The sequence below is a fragment of the Pogoniulus pusillus genome, chromosome 33, assembly GCF_015220805.1.
Source record: "Pogoniulus pusillus isolate bPogPus1 chromosome 33, bPogPus1.pri, whole genome shotgun sequence".
Taxonomy (NCBI): domain Eukaryota; kingdom Metazoa; phylum Chordata; class Aves; order Piciformes; family Lybiidae; genus Pogoniulus; species Pogoniulus pusillus.
The window spans coordinates 7,148,023-7,163,285 of NC_087296.1; the positions used below are offsets into that span (position 1 = coordinate 7,148,023).

The 15,263-nt window shown below is 44.2% G+C and overlaps 1 protein-coding gene across 1 annotated transcript in view; it reads left to right on the forward strand.

Moving 5' to 3' along the window:
* The window catches only part of NT5DC1 (5'-nucleotidase domain containing 1), a 115,936-nt gene extending 101,028 nt beyond the window's left edge, over window positions 1-14,908 (forward strand). Inside the window, exons 11-12 of the mRNA XM_064170282.1 lie at window positions 2,719-2,887; window positions 14,662-14,908. Of these exons, the coding sequence (XP_064026352.1) occupies window positions 2,719-2,887; window positions 14,662-14,780 (288 nt within the window). The 3' untranslated portion in view covers window positions 14,781-14,908. The remainder of the gene's footprint in view (window positions 1-2,718; window positions 2,888-14,661) is intronic.
* The last annotated feature ends 355 nt before the right edge of the window (window positions 14,909-15,263 follow it).

The window sequence follows — 15,263 nt, forward strand, 5'->3', positions numbered from 1 at the left end:
GCATTCTGTCTCTTGACTAATATGGAAGCTCAGCTCCCTGCCTATTTCAATTTCAGATTGTAAGGTGACAAATCAGTGCCACCCATGGGCCCTATTGACAGATCCTGCCTGCTCTGCCCTGTTTGTCTGCAGTGAATAAAGCAAAGGTGATAGGAAGTATTCCAGGTGGAAATCCTTGGGACTTGGGAGGCACTGATAGCACAGTTATTTCTCTGAAGTCTTTGAAGGTTTGTAACTTGAATGACAATCAGCATCTGACCTGCTGCTGTCTGACCAATATGCCTGAGAGCAAACCCACATGCCTGGGGGCTCAGCACTTCTCAGGACCTACTGTCCTGCTGTGAGAGAAACCCCCATGCCTGGGGACTGTGGGAGTGGCTGGTGCACATTCCAGAGCTCCTCAGCTCCACTGCTGAACATGTTTCTTCAGGCCTGTGAGGAACAGCAGTGCTGTGAGGGGACTTGTGCTTCATTTCACAGATGTATGGAATTCATGGTATATATCTCTCCTTCCCTGCAGGAGAATGAGTGCTGTAGGTGAGATAAGGACATCTTGTAGGCAGCAGGTAGAGGTGGCAGAAGTGATGTCAGATGCTTCCAAAGGATGTGAGCAAATGCTGACAGCTGCTTTCACATTTGAGATCAAGATTTAGCATCACTACCAAACCAGCCCTGTCACTGGACATAAGGCAGTAGTAAAGAGATGGGGGCTCTTTACCAGATTACTTGGAGACAAGTCTGATATTTGATTGAATGGGAGCTTATTAAGAGCTTGGGCTGTGAATCCAAAATGTAACTCACTCCCCCTTAATGAGGAAGAATCAGACCTCTGAAAAAATCAGTTCATTTCCTCAGACTGCAGTTTTAATTGCCTCTTGCACCACTCATGCATTTCAAAAAGCAAAAAACTCACTTTTTCTTCTCATATCAATAAACAAACCCCTGTCTTCTGTGCACATTCTTATGTGGGCCAATGCTGGGGTGGTTGTTTCCATGTCTGTGTGTGCCATCCAGCTGGCAAATGGATTTTAATTCAGCATGGCATCTACTTTTTATTATAACTGATGGCAAAGCCTGAGATTTGCATGGATAGATTTGGGGGGGGGGAAGAAAATAACCCCAAACAAGCAAGACAGTGTCCCTATGTGTTTTTTTCCAACCTATTTGCATCAGAAGACAGAAACCAGTCTCTCTATTTGTCCATATCAATACTTCCTTCCCATCCTCAGTTATGCAGAACCATGAAAAGAATGACTGTGTGCTTACTGTTGTGGTCTGCTTGGCTGGATCAACAGCCTTCCTGTGATCAAAAGCCATGGACTTCTGTCATAAACACAAATTATCCCAGCAGATGCTCAAAGCTACCAAGAAAGGGGTTAAATGGAAGATCAAGTACAAAAGTTCACAGATCTGGAGGCAGAGCGAGGATATCTGTTCTGTGCTTTGCTGGTCTGAAAAGAGACTTTGCAGACAAATGACTTTAACAGGTTTTCTATTCTGTAGTTCACAGTTTTGGTTTTCCATTTTTTCACTTTTCTGTAGAGGCCTCCTGAAGCTTTTTCTGACTGCTCATGGCAGTATATAGAAGGTTTCAAGATGACCTGCTGAAAACAAAATCACTTTTCCCAATGCTGCTTTAATGCTTTCTTTAAAACATAATGAGCCTACAGCTGCTCTGAGAGCTAGATGAAAAAGGTGCATTTTTTATCATTTGCTAGGCAACTGCATGGCTCTCCATGGATCCTGCAGCTCTGTTCTCATTGCTCAGGTCAGACATGGATAGCATGACACAGGTGGCATGAGGCATTAATTGCAGTTACTCCATGCGGTGCTGGGAGACTCCTCTCTCTCAGGAAGAGGTCCAGGCTGAGTTAGTGCTGCAGCAGAGGCAAGCAGCAGATTATTTGTGCTATCTAAAGCAGGAAAACAAGGGAAAGACTAGATTTTTTTGGGGGGAAAAATGTTTAAAGCCAATTTTTTAATGCCCATGGAAATCTATACAGTTCATAAACAGGAGTTTTGGGGACTTATGTGTGGAATCCTAGTATAGAATTGTCAGGGCTGGAAGGGACCACAAGGACCATCCAGTTCCAACTTCCCCTGCCATGGGCAGGGACACTTCACTCTAGATCTGGTTGCTCAGAGCCACATCCAGCCTGGCCTTAAGGACCTCCAGGGATGGGGCTTCCATGACCAACTCAGGCAACCTGTTTCTCATAGTGAAGAACTTCTTCCTAACATCCAATCTCAATCTACCCATTTCTAGTTTTGCTCCATTACCCCCGGTCTTATCACTACCCAACACCCTAAAAAGTCCCTTACCAGCTTTCTTGTAGCCCACTTCAAATACCAAAAGGCCACAATAAGGTCTCCTTGAGCCCTTTCAGATACCAAAAGGCCACAATAAGGTCTCCTTGGAGCCCTCTTCTCTCCAGACTGAACATTCCTAACCCTTCCAATCTGTCCCCATAGGAGAGCAGCTCCAGCTGGAAGTGTCTTTGCTAACCACAGGAGGGTTGGACAAGATGACCTTTGAGGGTCCCTTCCAACCCAATGCAATCTATGAATATTGTTCTTATATTTCTTTATCATACCATAAAGTCACATTGCTCTAAGACACAATATCCTCCCAGAAATCCAGAGAAACACAAGAGTCACTCTAACTAATACTTCTTGTTGGATAAAGGTTTATTATTGTTGTTGTTATTATTCTTTCAGGAATATCAGCACAAAGCTCCTTACTTTGTATCTAAACAGTGGGGATCTTTCTTCGTGGACAGATTGCCAGGCCTGGAAAATGCAGAGGAGACTTTAGTTCAGACATGGTCCTGTCGATGTATTAGCACCTACAGCACCATTGCAATCCCCAGTCTTGAAGCAATAGCAGGTAAGGAAGATTGCTTTGCTTTTTGTGTTTCCCCTAATAAGCATACAGCCTTAGTAACGTTTTCATACTGTAGAGCTATTTCTGAGATTACATGTGTCTGAAATGCACTCAAAAATACCCTGTTAATATCATCAGAGAGGCTGAGGGTGCTGGGGGTGTGCAGCCTGGAAAAGAGGAGAGGCTCAGGGGGTGACCTCATTGCCATCTACAACTACCTGAAGGGAGGCTGTAGCTAGGTGGGGGTTGGTCTCTTTTGCCAGGTAAGCAGCAACAGAACAAGGGGACACAGTCTCAAGTTGTGCCGGGGGAGGTCTAGGCTGGATGTGAGGAGGAAGTTGTTGGCAGAGAGAGTGATTGGCATTGGAATGGGCTGCCCAGGGAGGTGGTGGAGCCGCCGTGTCTGGAGGTGTTCAAGAAAAGCCTGGCTGAGGCACTCAGTGCCATGGTCTGGGTGCTAGGTTGGACTGGATGATGTTGGAGATCTCTTCCAACCTGCTTGATTCTATGATTCCATTAATGACTTGGACATTTGTGTTTGTAATTGTTCTCTGCTGCACCAGTTCAGCTGTTTGTTTGTGTCTGCAGGCTTAGGTGCTTGATTTATCCTAAGTTAGAAATAGAATACAATGTTTAGGTCTAGGGAGGTTCTCCTCCTCCTCTATTCTGCCTGGATGAGACCACACGTGGAATACTGCATCCAGTTTTGGGATGAGAGACAGAGATCTACTGGAGAGAGCCCAGTGGAGAGGACAACTGTGGGACTTGAACATCACTTCTATGAAGAAAGGCTAAGAGACCTGGAGCTGTTTAGCCTTGAGAAGGCAATCAACCTCTTTAAATATCTGAGGGCTGGCTGTCAAGATGAAGGTGCCAGGCTCTTTTCATTGGTGCCCAGTGATAGGACAATGCACAACAGGTGCCAGCTGGAACACAGGAGGTTCTACCTCAACACAAGGAGACACTTCTTCGTGGTGAGGGTGGCAGAACACTGAAACAGGCTCCCCTTCACTGGAGACTTTCAAAACCCACTTGGGTGCATTCCCATGTGGCCTGCTCTAGGTGATCCTGATCTAGCAGGGGAGTTGGACTGGATCATCTCGAGGTCCCCTTCCAACCCCTAATGTGCTGTGAATCTGTGCTTTAACAGACTCCAGATTAGTTACTGGTTTTTTATTCATGGTTTCCCTACAGTATTTTGCTGTGTGTAATTTCAGCAGTGGGTTACCTCAGGAAACAAGCACATGCCAAGTTACTTGGGTTGTTTTTTCAGATTTCCAGATATGTTTCTGTCTGATCTGGCTTGTAATCCTTCCTCAATCAGCTCCCTTATCCCTTTACAGTTGAAATGGAGATGAACAAACACAGGAATGTAATGAAGCCAAGAACACACAGGACTATGCTAGAGCCCAAAATATTCTCCTTATCTGGAAAGCAAGGCAATTACAAGCAATGTCTTGTTCTCCAAAAATTCACCTCATTAAGAAATCAGCTCAGGCTTTCTACCTTCTTACATCAGGGCTGCATCAAAGGTGCAGTTCTGGCGGAGCTTCTGATTTTCACAGATGTTTATCCCTGGAGGGGTGGTGCATAGTTTGGATGGTTTGTAGGCATGGTTACAGTGGTAATACTGCAGTAACTTTTTGACTGCAGTGCTTCACCAATGCAACACATACAAAGGAATAACCAAAGTATTAAATTAATGAGATTCTTACCTGTATCAAGAGCACAATGAGTGTTTAGTTCACTAACCCCCCTGGTTTGTTTCTGGGCTGCACAATTCAAGAGAGATGTTGAGGTGCTGGAATGTGTCCAGAGAAGGGCAACAAAGCTGGTGAGAGGCCTGGAATACAAGCCCTATGAAGAAAGGCTGAGGGAGCTGGGGGGGATTTAGCCTGGAGAAGAGGAGGCTCAGGGGTGACCTCGTTGCTGTCTACAACTACCTGAAGGGAGGCTGTAGCCAGGTGGGGGTCCATCACTTCTCCCAGGCAAGCAGTCTCAAGTTGTGCTGGAGGAGGTCTAGGCTGGGTGTTAGGAGGAAGTTCTTGCCAGAAGAGAGTGATTGGCATTGGAATGGGCTGCCCAGGGAGGTGGTGGAGTCATCATCCCTGGAGGTGTTCAAGAAAAGCCTGGCTGAGGCACTTAGTGCCATGGTCTAATTGATTGGATAGGGCTGGGTGATAGGTTGGCTTGAATGAGCTTGGAGGTTTCTTCCAACCTGGTTGATTCTATGATTCTGAGATTCAGTGCCTGTTGCCTACTTCATGTGTAAGACCAAGGAATAAAAGGTTGTCCAGAGAGAGCATTTCAGATTTGCCCAGCAGTTGTTTCTGCACTGGAACATGTGATAGACTTGTTCTTTGCAACTATCTTCCACACCTGTGCATACATCATAAGGATATCTCAAAGCAGAGGACTCGTGTGCAGTTTATTTATACCCCTGATGTTTGACATGTTGCAGTCTGCATTTCAGCCTAGAGGTATAAAGCCCAAATATACTGAGGAGAATTGCCAGGAGACAGCCAACTTCTGTAAAACTCCCTTCTAATACATTTTCCAGAGTCATTCTGTGGCTTGCTTTGGAAAGGTTGGCCATGGGGAAGCCCATTGGTCAGCCACACTCTTGTGAAACTGCCACCCAGCCAGCTCCCCACAGCCACAGCTCAGCCTGCAGAGCTAGCAAAAGCTTCAAACCACAAACATACCACCAAGTTCCCAGCTAAAGACGGAGGGCTGAGAACCAGCGAGGCACATCTATGTAAGTTAGTGAGTAGCACAGCTGCCTGTGGTCGGCATGCAGCACCTGCAAAGCCTGCTCCTCTACAAGGTGGGACACTGTGTGTTGTCCCTCACTGCATCAGACCAGTGCTGGGGCAGGGGCTGGTGTGTGCAAAACTTGCAGCCAGAGCTAAAGGATAGGGCAAGAATGGTATTTTTGAGTTGTAGCTGTGTGCCTGGAAGCAGAATCAAAACGGGAGGTGTGAGAACATCTCTGTTACAGAAAGGTGATTCTTGTTTGCTTGTGCGGAGGAGCAGATGTTCAGGATGGATGTTGAAGAGTTCCTGACTCCTCTGAAATACGTTGTCTGACTCCTGTCACAGCAAGCTGTGAGAGCCCCTGCTTTGCCAAGGCCTGAAGCTCTTGGCTGCAGTTGTCTGTCACAGCTATTTGGGAATGATGAGCTATAGAAGAGATTCACACAAGTCGTGCAAGTTTGATGCACTCCAACTTTTCTTGTTCTAGTTATCTACTTGCATTAACAGCAGAGGACTTTTCCCTGCCAAGCTACCAAAACAGAGACATTTCTTCAAGATGCTTTGACCCTGAACATGCAGCCATACTGCCAGAGTGCTGACACAGGAGCCCAGCCCCTGGCCACCAGCTGGCACAGCCCCAACAGCTCCCAGCTGCATCCTCCTCTGAGCTTCGGTCTCACTGGGGCTTCTCTATCAGCAGCATCTGACCTGGCCTTTGTACCTCTACATGAGCAACAGTAAGTGCCACAAACAAGCAAACATCCCAGCAGGATAGGGCTGGGTGCTAGGTTGGACTGGATGATCTTGGAGGTCTCTTCCAACCTGGTTGATTCTATGATTCTATGACACGCTGTAGAGGTGTGAGAGCCAAGCTTGTGCCACGTGTGAGGACAAAGCATTTTTTCCAACACTGTGTGCTATACAAAATCTCACAGTGCTTTTTTATGTGGGGAACTAACATTTGCTTTGTGCCTTATTTTCATTTCAGTTAGCAAAGTACAAGAGAAAAATCTCCAAATTTACCAAAGCTGCCTCCAGATCTGTACCCTGCCACTTTACGTGGGACTCTGAGTCTGCAGCCTGCTTGCTGTATAAATATGGTGATAACACTGCCAGTGAACCATGGCAAAGGAGTTCATGTTTCTGCTTAGAGCTGCAAATTATCTGCACAATGGAAAGCTCAAGGCAGCTGTGACTGGGGCACCAGAAGTGGCAACACATGGGTCACAGATATACCAGTCTGCCCATCGTAGATCAACTCCAAACTGCAAACCTCACACTTTTCCTTCGCGTGTGTTTTAAATGTGACTGTCCTTTAAGAATCAACAGTTACCATGGAAGTCAGGAATTCCTCTAAGCATGTAGCAATATACTCACTTCTCTGTCCTGACCAGTAGCTGCTGAAGTGAAACAAAAACCTCTCATGTTTTTAATATATTAGTTCTATGTTTGGCTTTTTTCATTGCCATTGCATCATTTAAAGTCAAATCCAACTCCTATTAAAGTTAAATTAGTCTTTCCTGTAACTAGAGTGATAATTATGTGTTCTTACATATTCAAATAATACAATAATAGCCTATAATTTCCTTAAACATATAGAACTATCCATATTGTGCATTATGTGTTAATTAGCAGCAACCTTTTATATTTAAGACCTTACCTCACAAGCACAGTTTTACTTACAGCTGCAGTGGAAGAATTTATCTGTAGAACACATCTAGAGAGGGAGTTTATCAAAATGCTTTGAGGATTTAAACTGCTTTGGGGCTTAGCTGCTATAAATAGTTTCTACTAGAAGGCTGAAGAGGTTGTTTTTATATAATGAGGCATTTTAGGCAGCAAGCACCTTCTGATGTTAGGTGAAAAGTTGGTGCATATACACAGCAGCAGCATTTCTGAGGTTTTCTGCAACTGAAGTTTTGATGTAGGTGAAAAAAGAGATAGCAAGGATAACTGATGAGAGGGAAGATACTGGTTCTGAACGTGGTAACAGCATCTTGCTCTGTCTGCAAATTGAAAAGCATCAGATAACATCTATCTGATTCATCTGTTCCAGGAAACTAGTTTCAGTGGTCTTTATTGGAAGAAAAAGATACTTAGTGCAACAGGCAAAGAGAATGTATTTATTTTTACAGTTGCAAAACATAACTGAAAGCAACAACAAACTACATTTCGACCCTAAAAAGCGATTCAGTACATCAGAACTAGCTTGTAAAAGGTCTTTGGGACACAGTTACTTTCCAAAGGGTCTCAGACTCCAGCTTTCCTGAAGGATTTGGTAGTGATTTTCAAGGTGGAAAGGACAGCTTTCAGTGTATCACAATTTGCTGAGCCTTTCCTTCCCTCTCCAGACAGGTGTATTGACTTGTGCCCCTGAAGTCCCTGCCAAATCATGCAGAACCCAGAAGATTATTTCCCAGCCAATAACTGACAGAAATGTTCCTGCCATCGTTATTTTGCTCTGTGAGATGTCAAACTACAGCCACCTCGGAAAGATTAAAGGGAGAACTCATGAGCAACTCATTAGGAAAGGGGGAACCACTCACTCATTTCTGCTTTAAAGTCATCCTTCAACTCAGGCAGCATAATTTCATTTGCAGGCTGTAATTAAAAGCTATAATTGGGCTTTGATTAGATCGCAGGCTTATGGGGTGGGCTTAGATTGCTTCTTTAGAAGACTGGTGGTCATACAAAGTGTTGATCACTTTTAAGTGTGAAGAACAGTAAAACCAGGCAAGTCACCTAGTATTGGGAATATTTCTGGGTTAGAATTTTACAGAACCTGCAACCTCACAGCTACAAGAAAACGATGCTGGAAGCATTTATGTACTCTGGCTTAGCGCCTACTGTTTTCCCTCTGGATTAAGATGGCAACACACACACGAAAAACAATGTAGACTTTGTCTTAACTGCTTGAGAAGCTTAATGTGTGGCTGTGTGTGGCTTTTTACCTTTAGGTAAGCAATGTCTGTCATTCATCCAGAGGAAAAAGGAGGGAAAGGGAAAGAAAACATTTTCTTTACGAGAGAGGGAAACATAACAACATTAAGTCAAGCTTGGAGGCTGAGCTTGAGCTTGCTGAGTTTACCTCAGAATGAAAGCAAAGGGGGGCACCATCACTGCAGTTGGGTTAATATTGCTCCTTCAGAGTCTCAAAATGCAACTTAGCTCTTCTTAATCAAGCAGAAATAGCTCTCATTTCAATCAACTGCTTGTTTTCAGGCTCACTTCAGCTTACCTTACAAGCCCTTCCCACCACTCTTAGATCCAAGATGAGTCATTCAGAGAGAAATTAATTTACAGGTCCCTAAAAGACTAACACCTACTAGTAGGATCTTGGCATTCTCTTAGGATTCTTTTTAGATTAAGTCTTCATCTAAATATTTAAGACATTAGAGTCCAGTATTTTCTTTGGATCAGTTCCAGATCAACCAATCCCAGCTGTGCTTACTCCATGGTTAAGAAATTATTATTAGAAATTGTTACCATTAAGAAATTAATCTTTTCCTTTCTCTCCAACAGCAACTTTGAAATACAAGGGAAGATTTATGGCAAAGCTTCTAAGCCTTTTTTTTCCCCCCTGTGTTTTCTGAAATTTGCCACAATTAAGCAGTTCAAAGATTTTTCAAGTTGAAAATTGGGTATCGCTAATGAGGTTTTCGTTTCCCTCCCTGTGCCTTTTCTTTGGTGATAATCTGGAGGATATATTTGGATTCACTTAAGAACATAACCCTGCTGTTGTGTTCTGGGAAGTTTCTGCAGCATCTGGCTGCAGCCCTGCTGACTGGCTGGGAGCAGAGCTCAAAGAGAGGAGGGGAGCTGTGCAGTCTGTAAGGCTTCACACTCGTCTCACGGATGCTGCAGTGGCCTCACCATTAAAAAATGTTGGCTTTGCTTTTGTTGGTCAACACTGCAAAATGATTCCTGACATCTCTGCCCTGCGTTTTGGGAGAAATCTGCTTCAGTCTTGGACTGTGCTTTTAATTGCAAAAAGAAAAATCTTCCATCTGAAGAGCTTAGTTGAGATTATATTTGTTTAATGTATCAGTTTGTTGAAGGAGGTCTCAGAAAAGGATTAGACGTTAAGCATTGAGTTGATCGAGCAGGCCTCTGTCTGGATTAGATTATAATTGTCTTCCACTCAGTTCCTCAAATATTTTCCTGATCACTCATCCAGAAAATTACATTTTCCCTTCTTCTTGTGGTTTCCTTTCCCTTCCTTGTAGCTAGAACTCTCAACTTTTCTTCAGATAAAAGCCTGTGGCTTTCATTTGGTTTGCTTGTGCTAACAGAACAACACAGACACTGAAATATTGTCAACTGAACAGCTATGAAATAAACCCATCTGTGACACCCAAATACACCTATGGAGGTGGGGGGTACATAAGCTTCAGAGCACAATGTTGTAATTAACAGCACTTAATTCCTGGATAACCAGAACACAGCAGCTGGAACACAGTAACTGGCAGTGGATCCTGTTCAGACATCATCACTGCCCTTTTATTTACACCAGGGCTGCTGCACAGGATAGGACTCCTGCTTCTGGGCTCAGACCAAGACATATAACCTTAGGGAGCTGCCCAAGCCATTGGGAAATGCTAGCAATGTTGAATGGCCACTGCAGAGGAAACTGATTTTCATTACTCACAGTCAGGCTCTGGTCAGGGAACGAAGAATGGAGCAGGACAAAAACTCAGGGTAAAGCATCTAATACCTGACATTGCTGTAGATCTAGGAACAGGCACAGACCTTCAGACCCTTCTTGTCTGGTGTCTAGGAGTCTCTGGCTCTGAAAGTGAATGTCATATTTGTTCTGGGAATAAAATGAGTCATGGTGTAACAAGCTAAATATGATAGGAAACTTCCTTGATTGTGATTCCCAAGCAGTTTGGTAGAGCTAAGTCATTCTTCCAGCATGAAGTTGTTTAGTTCATAACAGGCTGTGGGCTTTTTAGGATAGTAGCAAGATTGGATCAGTTTTGTGCAGAATCCATTATCAGGCAGGTTAGGACTGATTAGAGCCTTGCTCTCAAATTGTATCTCAGAGGGGACTGAGCCTCCTGCCTGATGTATGACTCTTCATCAGGGAGAGATGGGAGGTGGGTACTAAGATGCCACAGTCTGCCACGACAGAAGCAGTTGTGAGCATGCACAGTAGCAGAACCTGGAGAAAGGCACTGGCAAAACCAGTAGGAAAACAATCAGCTTGGCAATAAGGAGCTTTTTTTTCCCCTGAAAGTGGCTTTTTTATTAACTACTGTATCTTATTTTAGTGAAATTGAGCTGCTGGTTTCTTCTCCATGTCATCAGTGGTAGAATGGAATCAAACCAGATATTAAGTGAATTCCTGCTCTGTCCAGGAGGCAAGCTCCCCACTTGTCTCATTGACCTTTGTTGCTGATCCAGTTTTGCTTGTCCTGGTGACTTGGCCATTTGCATCCAAAAAAAAAGATTGAAGTTGGATGTAAAATTCATATGAAACCTTTGCAGCCCAGGGCAAGGTGGGGGTTGGTCTCTTCTCCCAGACAACCAGCAATAGAACAAGGGGACACAGTCTCAAGTTGTGCCAGGGGAAGTCTAGGCTGGATGCTAGGAGGAAGTTGTTGCCAGAGAGAGTGATTGGCATTGGAATGGGCTGCCCAGGGAGGTTGTGGAGTCACCATCCCTGGAGGTGTTCAAGAAAAGCCTGGCTGAGGCACTTAGTGCCATGGTCTGGTTGACTGGATAAGGGCTGGGTGCTGGGTTGGCCTGGATGATCTTAGAGGTCTCTTCCAACCTGGTTGATTCTACGATTCTATGAACTGGGTGATTTATTTTAAGTTGCCAAGTTTTCAGAGACCTTAGTTTAAATCCACCTACAGCAGTCTTCATCTGTGACATTTTCTGCATTCTCTTTTCTATTTTTCTTTTCATCAATGCTGCATTCTCCCAGTAAAAAAAAAATCTTTGTTTCTCTTTCCCTCTCTACTTGCCCTTCTCCCATCCCTCTCTGTTTATTTATAGTCATTAAGATTCCAAGTATGGCTTTCTGCACCAGTCCAGAGCTTCCTCATAAACAGATCCCATAAAATAAAGCAATCATATAAAATATTGCATATTCCAGGCAAAGCAGATGTTGCAAATGGAATCAGTTGATGGTAAAAATAAAACCTGGAAACACTGGAAGACTTTTGCTGTTTATGATACATAAAATCTGCTTCACGAGTGAATAATAGAATCTGCTTTATGCTTCAGGCAATTTTCAGTGATGCTTTGGGCAACCTTTTAAAATCTGGATACCTTCTGGTCACTTTCCAAAGTCAGCTGGCAGAGACAAAAGCAATATTGAAATGAATAGGTTGGGGAAATAGCAACAGAATTACCATTTTGATCCAACCATTTCATTTCTCCAGCACAAGGTACACTGCAGCAAGTCTGCCTCGTTTATGTTGTTCTTTGGTTCTACCACTCCTGGGAGACTCCAGACTGCTGGGCTAAAAAGCTAATGAAAGCTTTTGTAAAAGACTAACTGTGGCATTTAGTTTTTATAGCTTATGAAGATACTCAGAAATAGTTGTTTTCTTTTTTTCTCATTATTTGTTATTTCGAAACCCCTTTGTTTTAAACAGAGCTGTCACAGATAGACTCAGCAGCCAGTAAATCCACTGGGCTCTCCACAGACTAGAAAAACATCTGCCTGGGCTGCTGCGCTCAGAACAGGCTCCAGAGATTGCCCTGACTCAGACAAAATGAGGAAATGTACTTCTTTGACGAGCTGAACTAACCCACTTCATAAAGCATGATGCATTTCCAATCAAGTCTCTTGCCATTCCTCCTTCATCCCAGCCCCCTCTGACTTTTCAGCTGGATTGAATTAGAAAGTTGCTTGCTTTCCTTCTGTTTGCAGTGGTTTCACAGCTGCAGACCTGGATGCTGTGCTGGTGCCCACATGTGAACCGCTTGTGAGGCAGACCTGAACTTCCTGTTGTGTCAAAGCTGCAAAGAGTGGGGATTTCTGTTTCACAGAAAGCACTGAGCACACACCAAAATAAATGGTGGCATCCAGCAAGAGGATAGCAGCAGCCCAGATTTACTCCAGATGAACAAAATAATGAGTTGTGATTAATAACTTACTGTTCACATGAGCTCAGCAATAGCTTTGTTTTGGTTCTGAATAGACAACTTGAGGGAGCTGGGGCTCTTGAGCTTGCAGAAGAGGAGACTGAGAGGTCACCTCATTCATGTTTAGAAATATGTAAGAGGTAAGTGAAAAGAGGCTGGAGCCAGGCTCTGCTTGGTGATGCCCAGTGACAGGACAAGGGGTAATGGGAGGGAGCTGAAGCATAGGAAGTTCTATGGAAACATGAGGAGGAATTTTTTCCCTGTGAGGGTGACAGAACACTGGAGTAGGCTGCTTAGGGGGGTGTGGAGTCTCCTTCTTGCCAGCCCTAGAGGTGTTAAAAAAAAAAAGATGAGGCACTTAGTACCATGGTCTAGTTGATTGGACAGGACTGGGTGATAGGTTGGACTGGATGAGCTTGGAGGTCTCTTCCAACCCGGCTGATTCTATGATTCTGTGACCTGCCTGGATGCATTCCTGTGTGATCTGGTCTAGGTGATGCAGCTCTGGCAAGGGGGATTGGACTAGATGAGCTTTTGAGCCTTCCAGCCCCTAACATTCTGTGAACTTGGGAATGAGCTAAAACTTCTTCTTTCTAATTTGTTGGGAGTATAATTGTTTCTTGAATAAGATTTTATTTGTATGGGTTTTTGTGTTGGGTTTTTTGTTTGGTTTCTTGAACTTTGAATAAGAGGTGAGCATGGGAAGTATCAGTTTTCTGGCTGTGAGAGTGGGTGGGTCACTGCTGGAAGTAAAGACTTTTTATTTAACAGCTACAGAAAAGAAAGCTTTGACTGTTCAGAACTCTTTTAATGCATTCAGTGTTCTTCACAGAGTGGAAGTGATGAGTACACCAAGTTACAAGTGCAGATTTTGAAGAGTGCCTGGTGAAAAATAGTGTTCTTAACACTGGACTGCAAGAAGGTCTAAGAGCAAGGGGACCTTTCTAGAACATCCATTTAACAACAGGAAAAAAAAGGAAGAAAATAACTTCTTTATTTTATACATAACCCTCGTATGAGTCAGTTGCTGAGATAAAAGACAAAGGTCTGCATCCAGTTCTGGAGCCCCCATTACAAGAAGGATGTGGAGATGCTGGAGTGTGTCCAGAGAAGGGCCATGAGGATGAGCAGAGGGCTGGAGCAGCTCTGCTATGAGGACAGACTGAAAGAGTTGGGGCTGTTCAGACTGCAGAAGAGGAGGCTCCCAGGTGACCTTCTTGTGGCCTTTCAATATCTGAAGGGGGCCTACAAAAATCTGGGGAGGTACTTTTTAGGCTGTCAGGGAGTGATAGGACTGGGGGGAATGGAGCAAAGCTGGAGTTGGGGAGATTCAGCCTGGATGTGAGGAGGAAGTTGTTGAGCATGAGAGTGGTGAGAGCCTGGAATGGGTTGCCCAGGGAGGTGGTTGAGGCCCCATGGCTGGAGGTGTTTAAGGCCAGGCTGGATGAGGCTGTGGCCAGCCTGATCTAGGGTAGGGTGTCCCTGCCCATGGCAGGGAGGTTGGAATTAGATGATCCTTGTGGTCCCTTCCAACCCTGACTGCTTCTGTGATTCTGTGATTCTAGGTGACAAAATGAAGAATGAAATTCAGAGTGCTCTAGATGGAAAATTTCACCCAGGCTCAGTGAAGCCTTTTTGCTTAGATTTTAAGCATCAGCTAAATGACTTTCTGTGATGAGCATTATTTCAGCAATCAAGAAGCCAAACGTCCTTTCCTGCAGTTGAGTAGATGCTGCAAGTCAATCCCTTGGACAGCTGACAACGTCAAAGAAATATGTGATAAGGCAATCTGATTGAGTTGTAATGCTGGTGAGCAAGCAGCTCAAGAGCTTAAGAAGCACGAGCATTCACCACAGGCTTATTTTTTATGTGATATGGGCTTTGTTGCTAATCAGGTGTGGTCTGTTTCTGTCTTTCAGATTTACCACTGGATTATAGATTTACACGATTCTCCTCCAGTAGCTCAGCAACTGCCGGGTACTACCCAAGCCCTCCTAGAGCACTTCTGCCAGATGAGGAGTCAGGGACTATGAAATAGGCTGTTGGCTTTTTTTCCCTTAAATAACCCTGTGGTCCTTACCTAAACTGCTTTCAAATGCTAATTGGTGAAAATGCTGTGTGATGCTTCATAAAATAGAGTGATGGATTAAAGCAGACTCCCGTGTAGACTTGTGTTTCACTTGTTGCTGTAGTCCAGCTGGAACAGGTAAGCTATGCATGCTTCTTTCTAAATCTTCTGACCCCCACTGTGTTGGGTAAAATGTGATTGGCTTCTTCCATGCAATGAGCAAAGCCTTCGAGAGAAATGTAATAGTAATAACAGATCCCAAGTTACAATTGCACATTTTCAAGGACATTTTTGGTGCTGTCTCTATGAAAGGTGATGCTGCTACCATAAGCCCTGGGAAAGCCATGAACCAGACCCTCAGCCATACTTTATTAAGAGTTCCCTTGGACAGCCCAGGTTGTCACCTTAGATCAATGTTTTGCATGCTCTGAGGAATGTATTCTCTCACTGGGT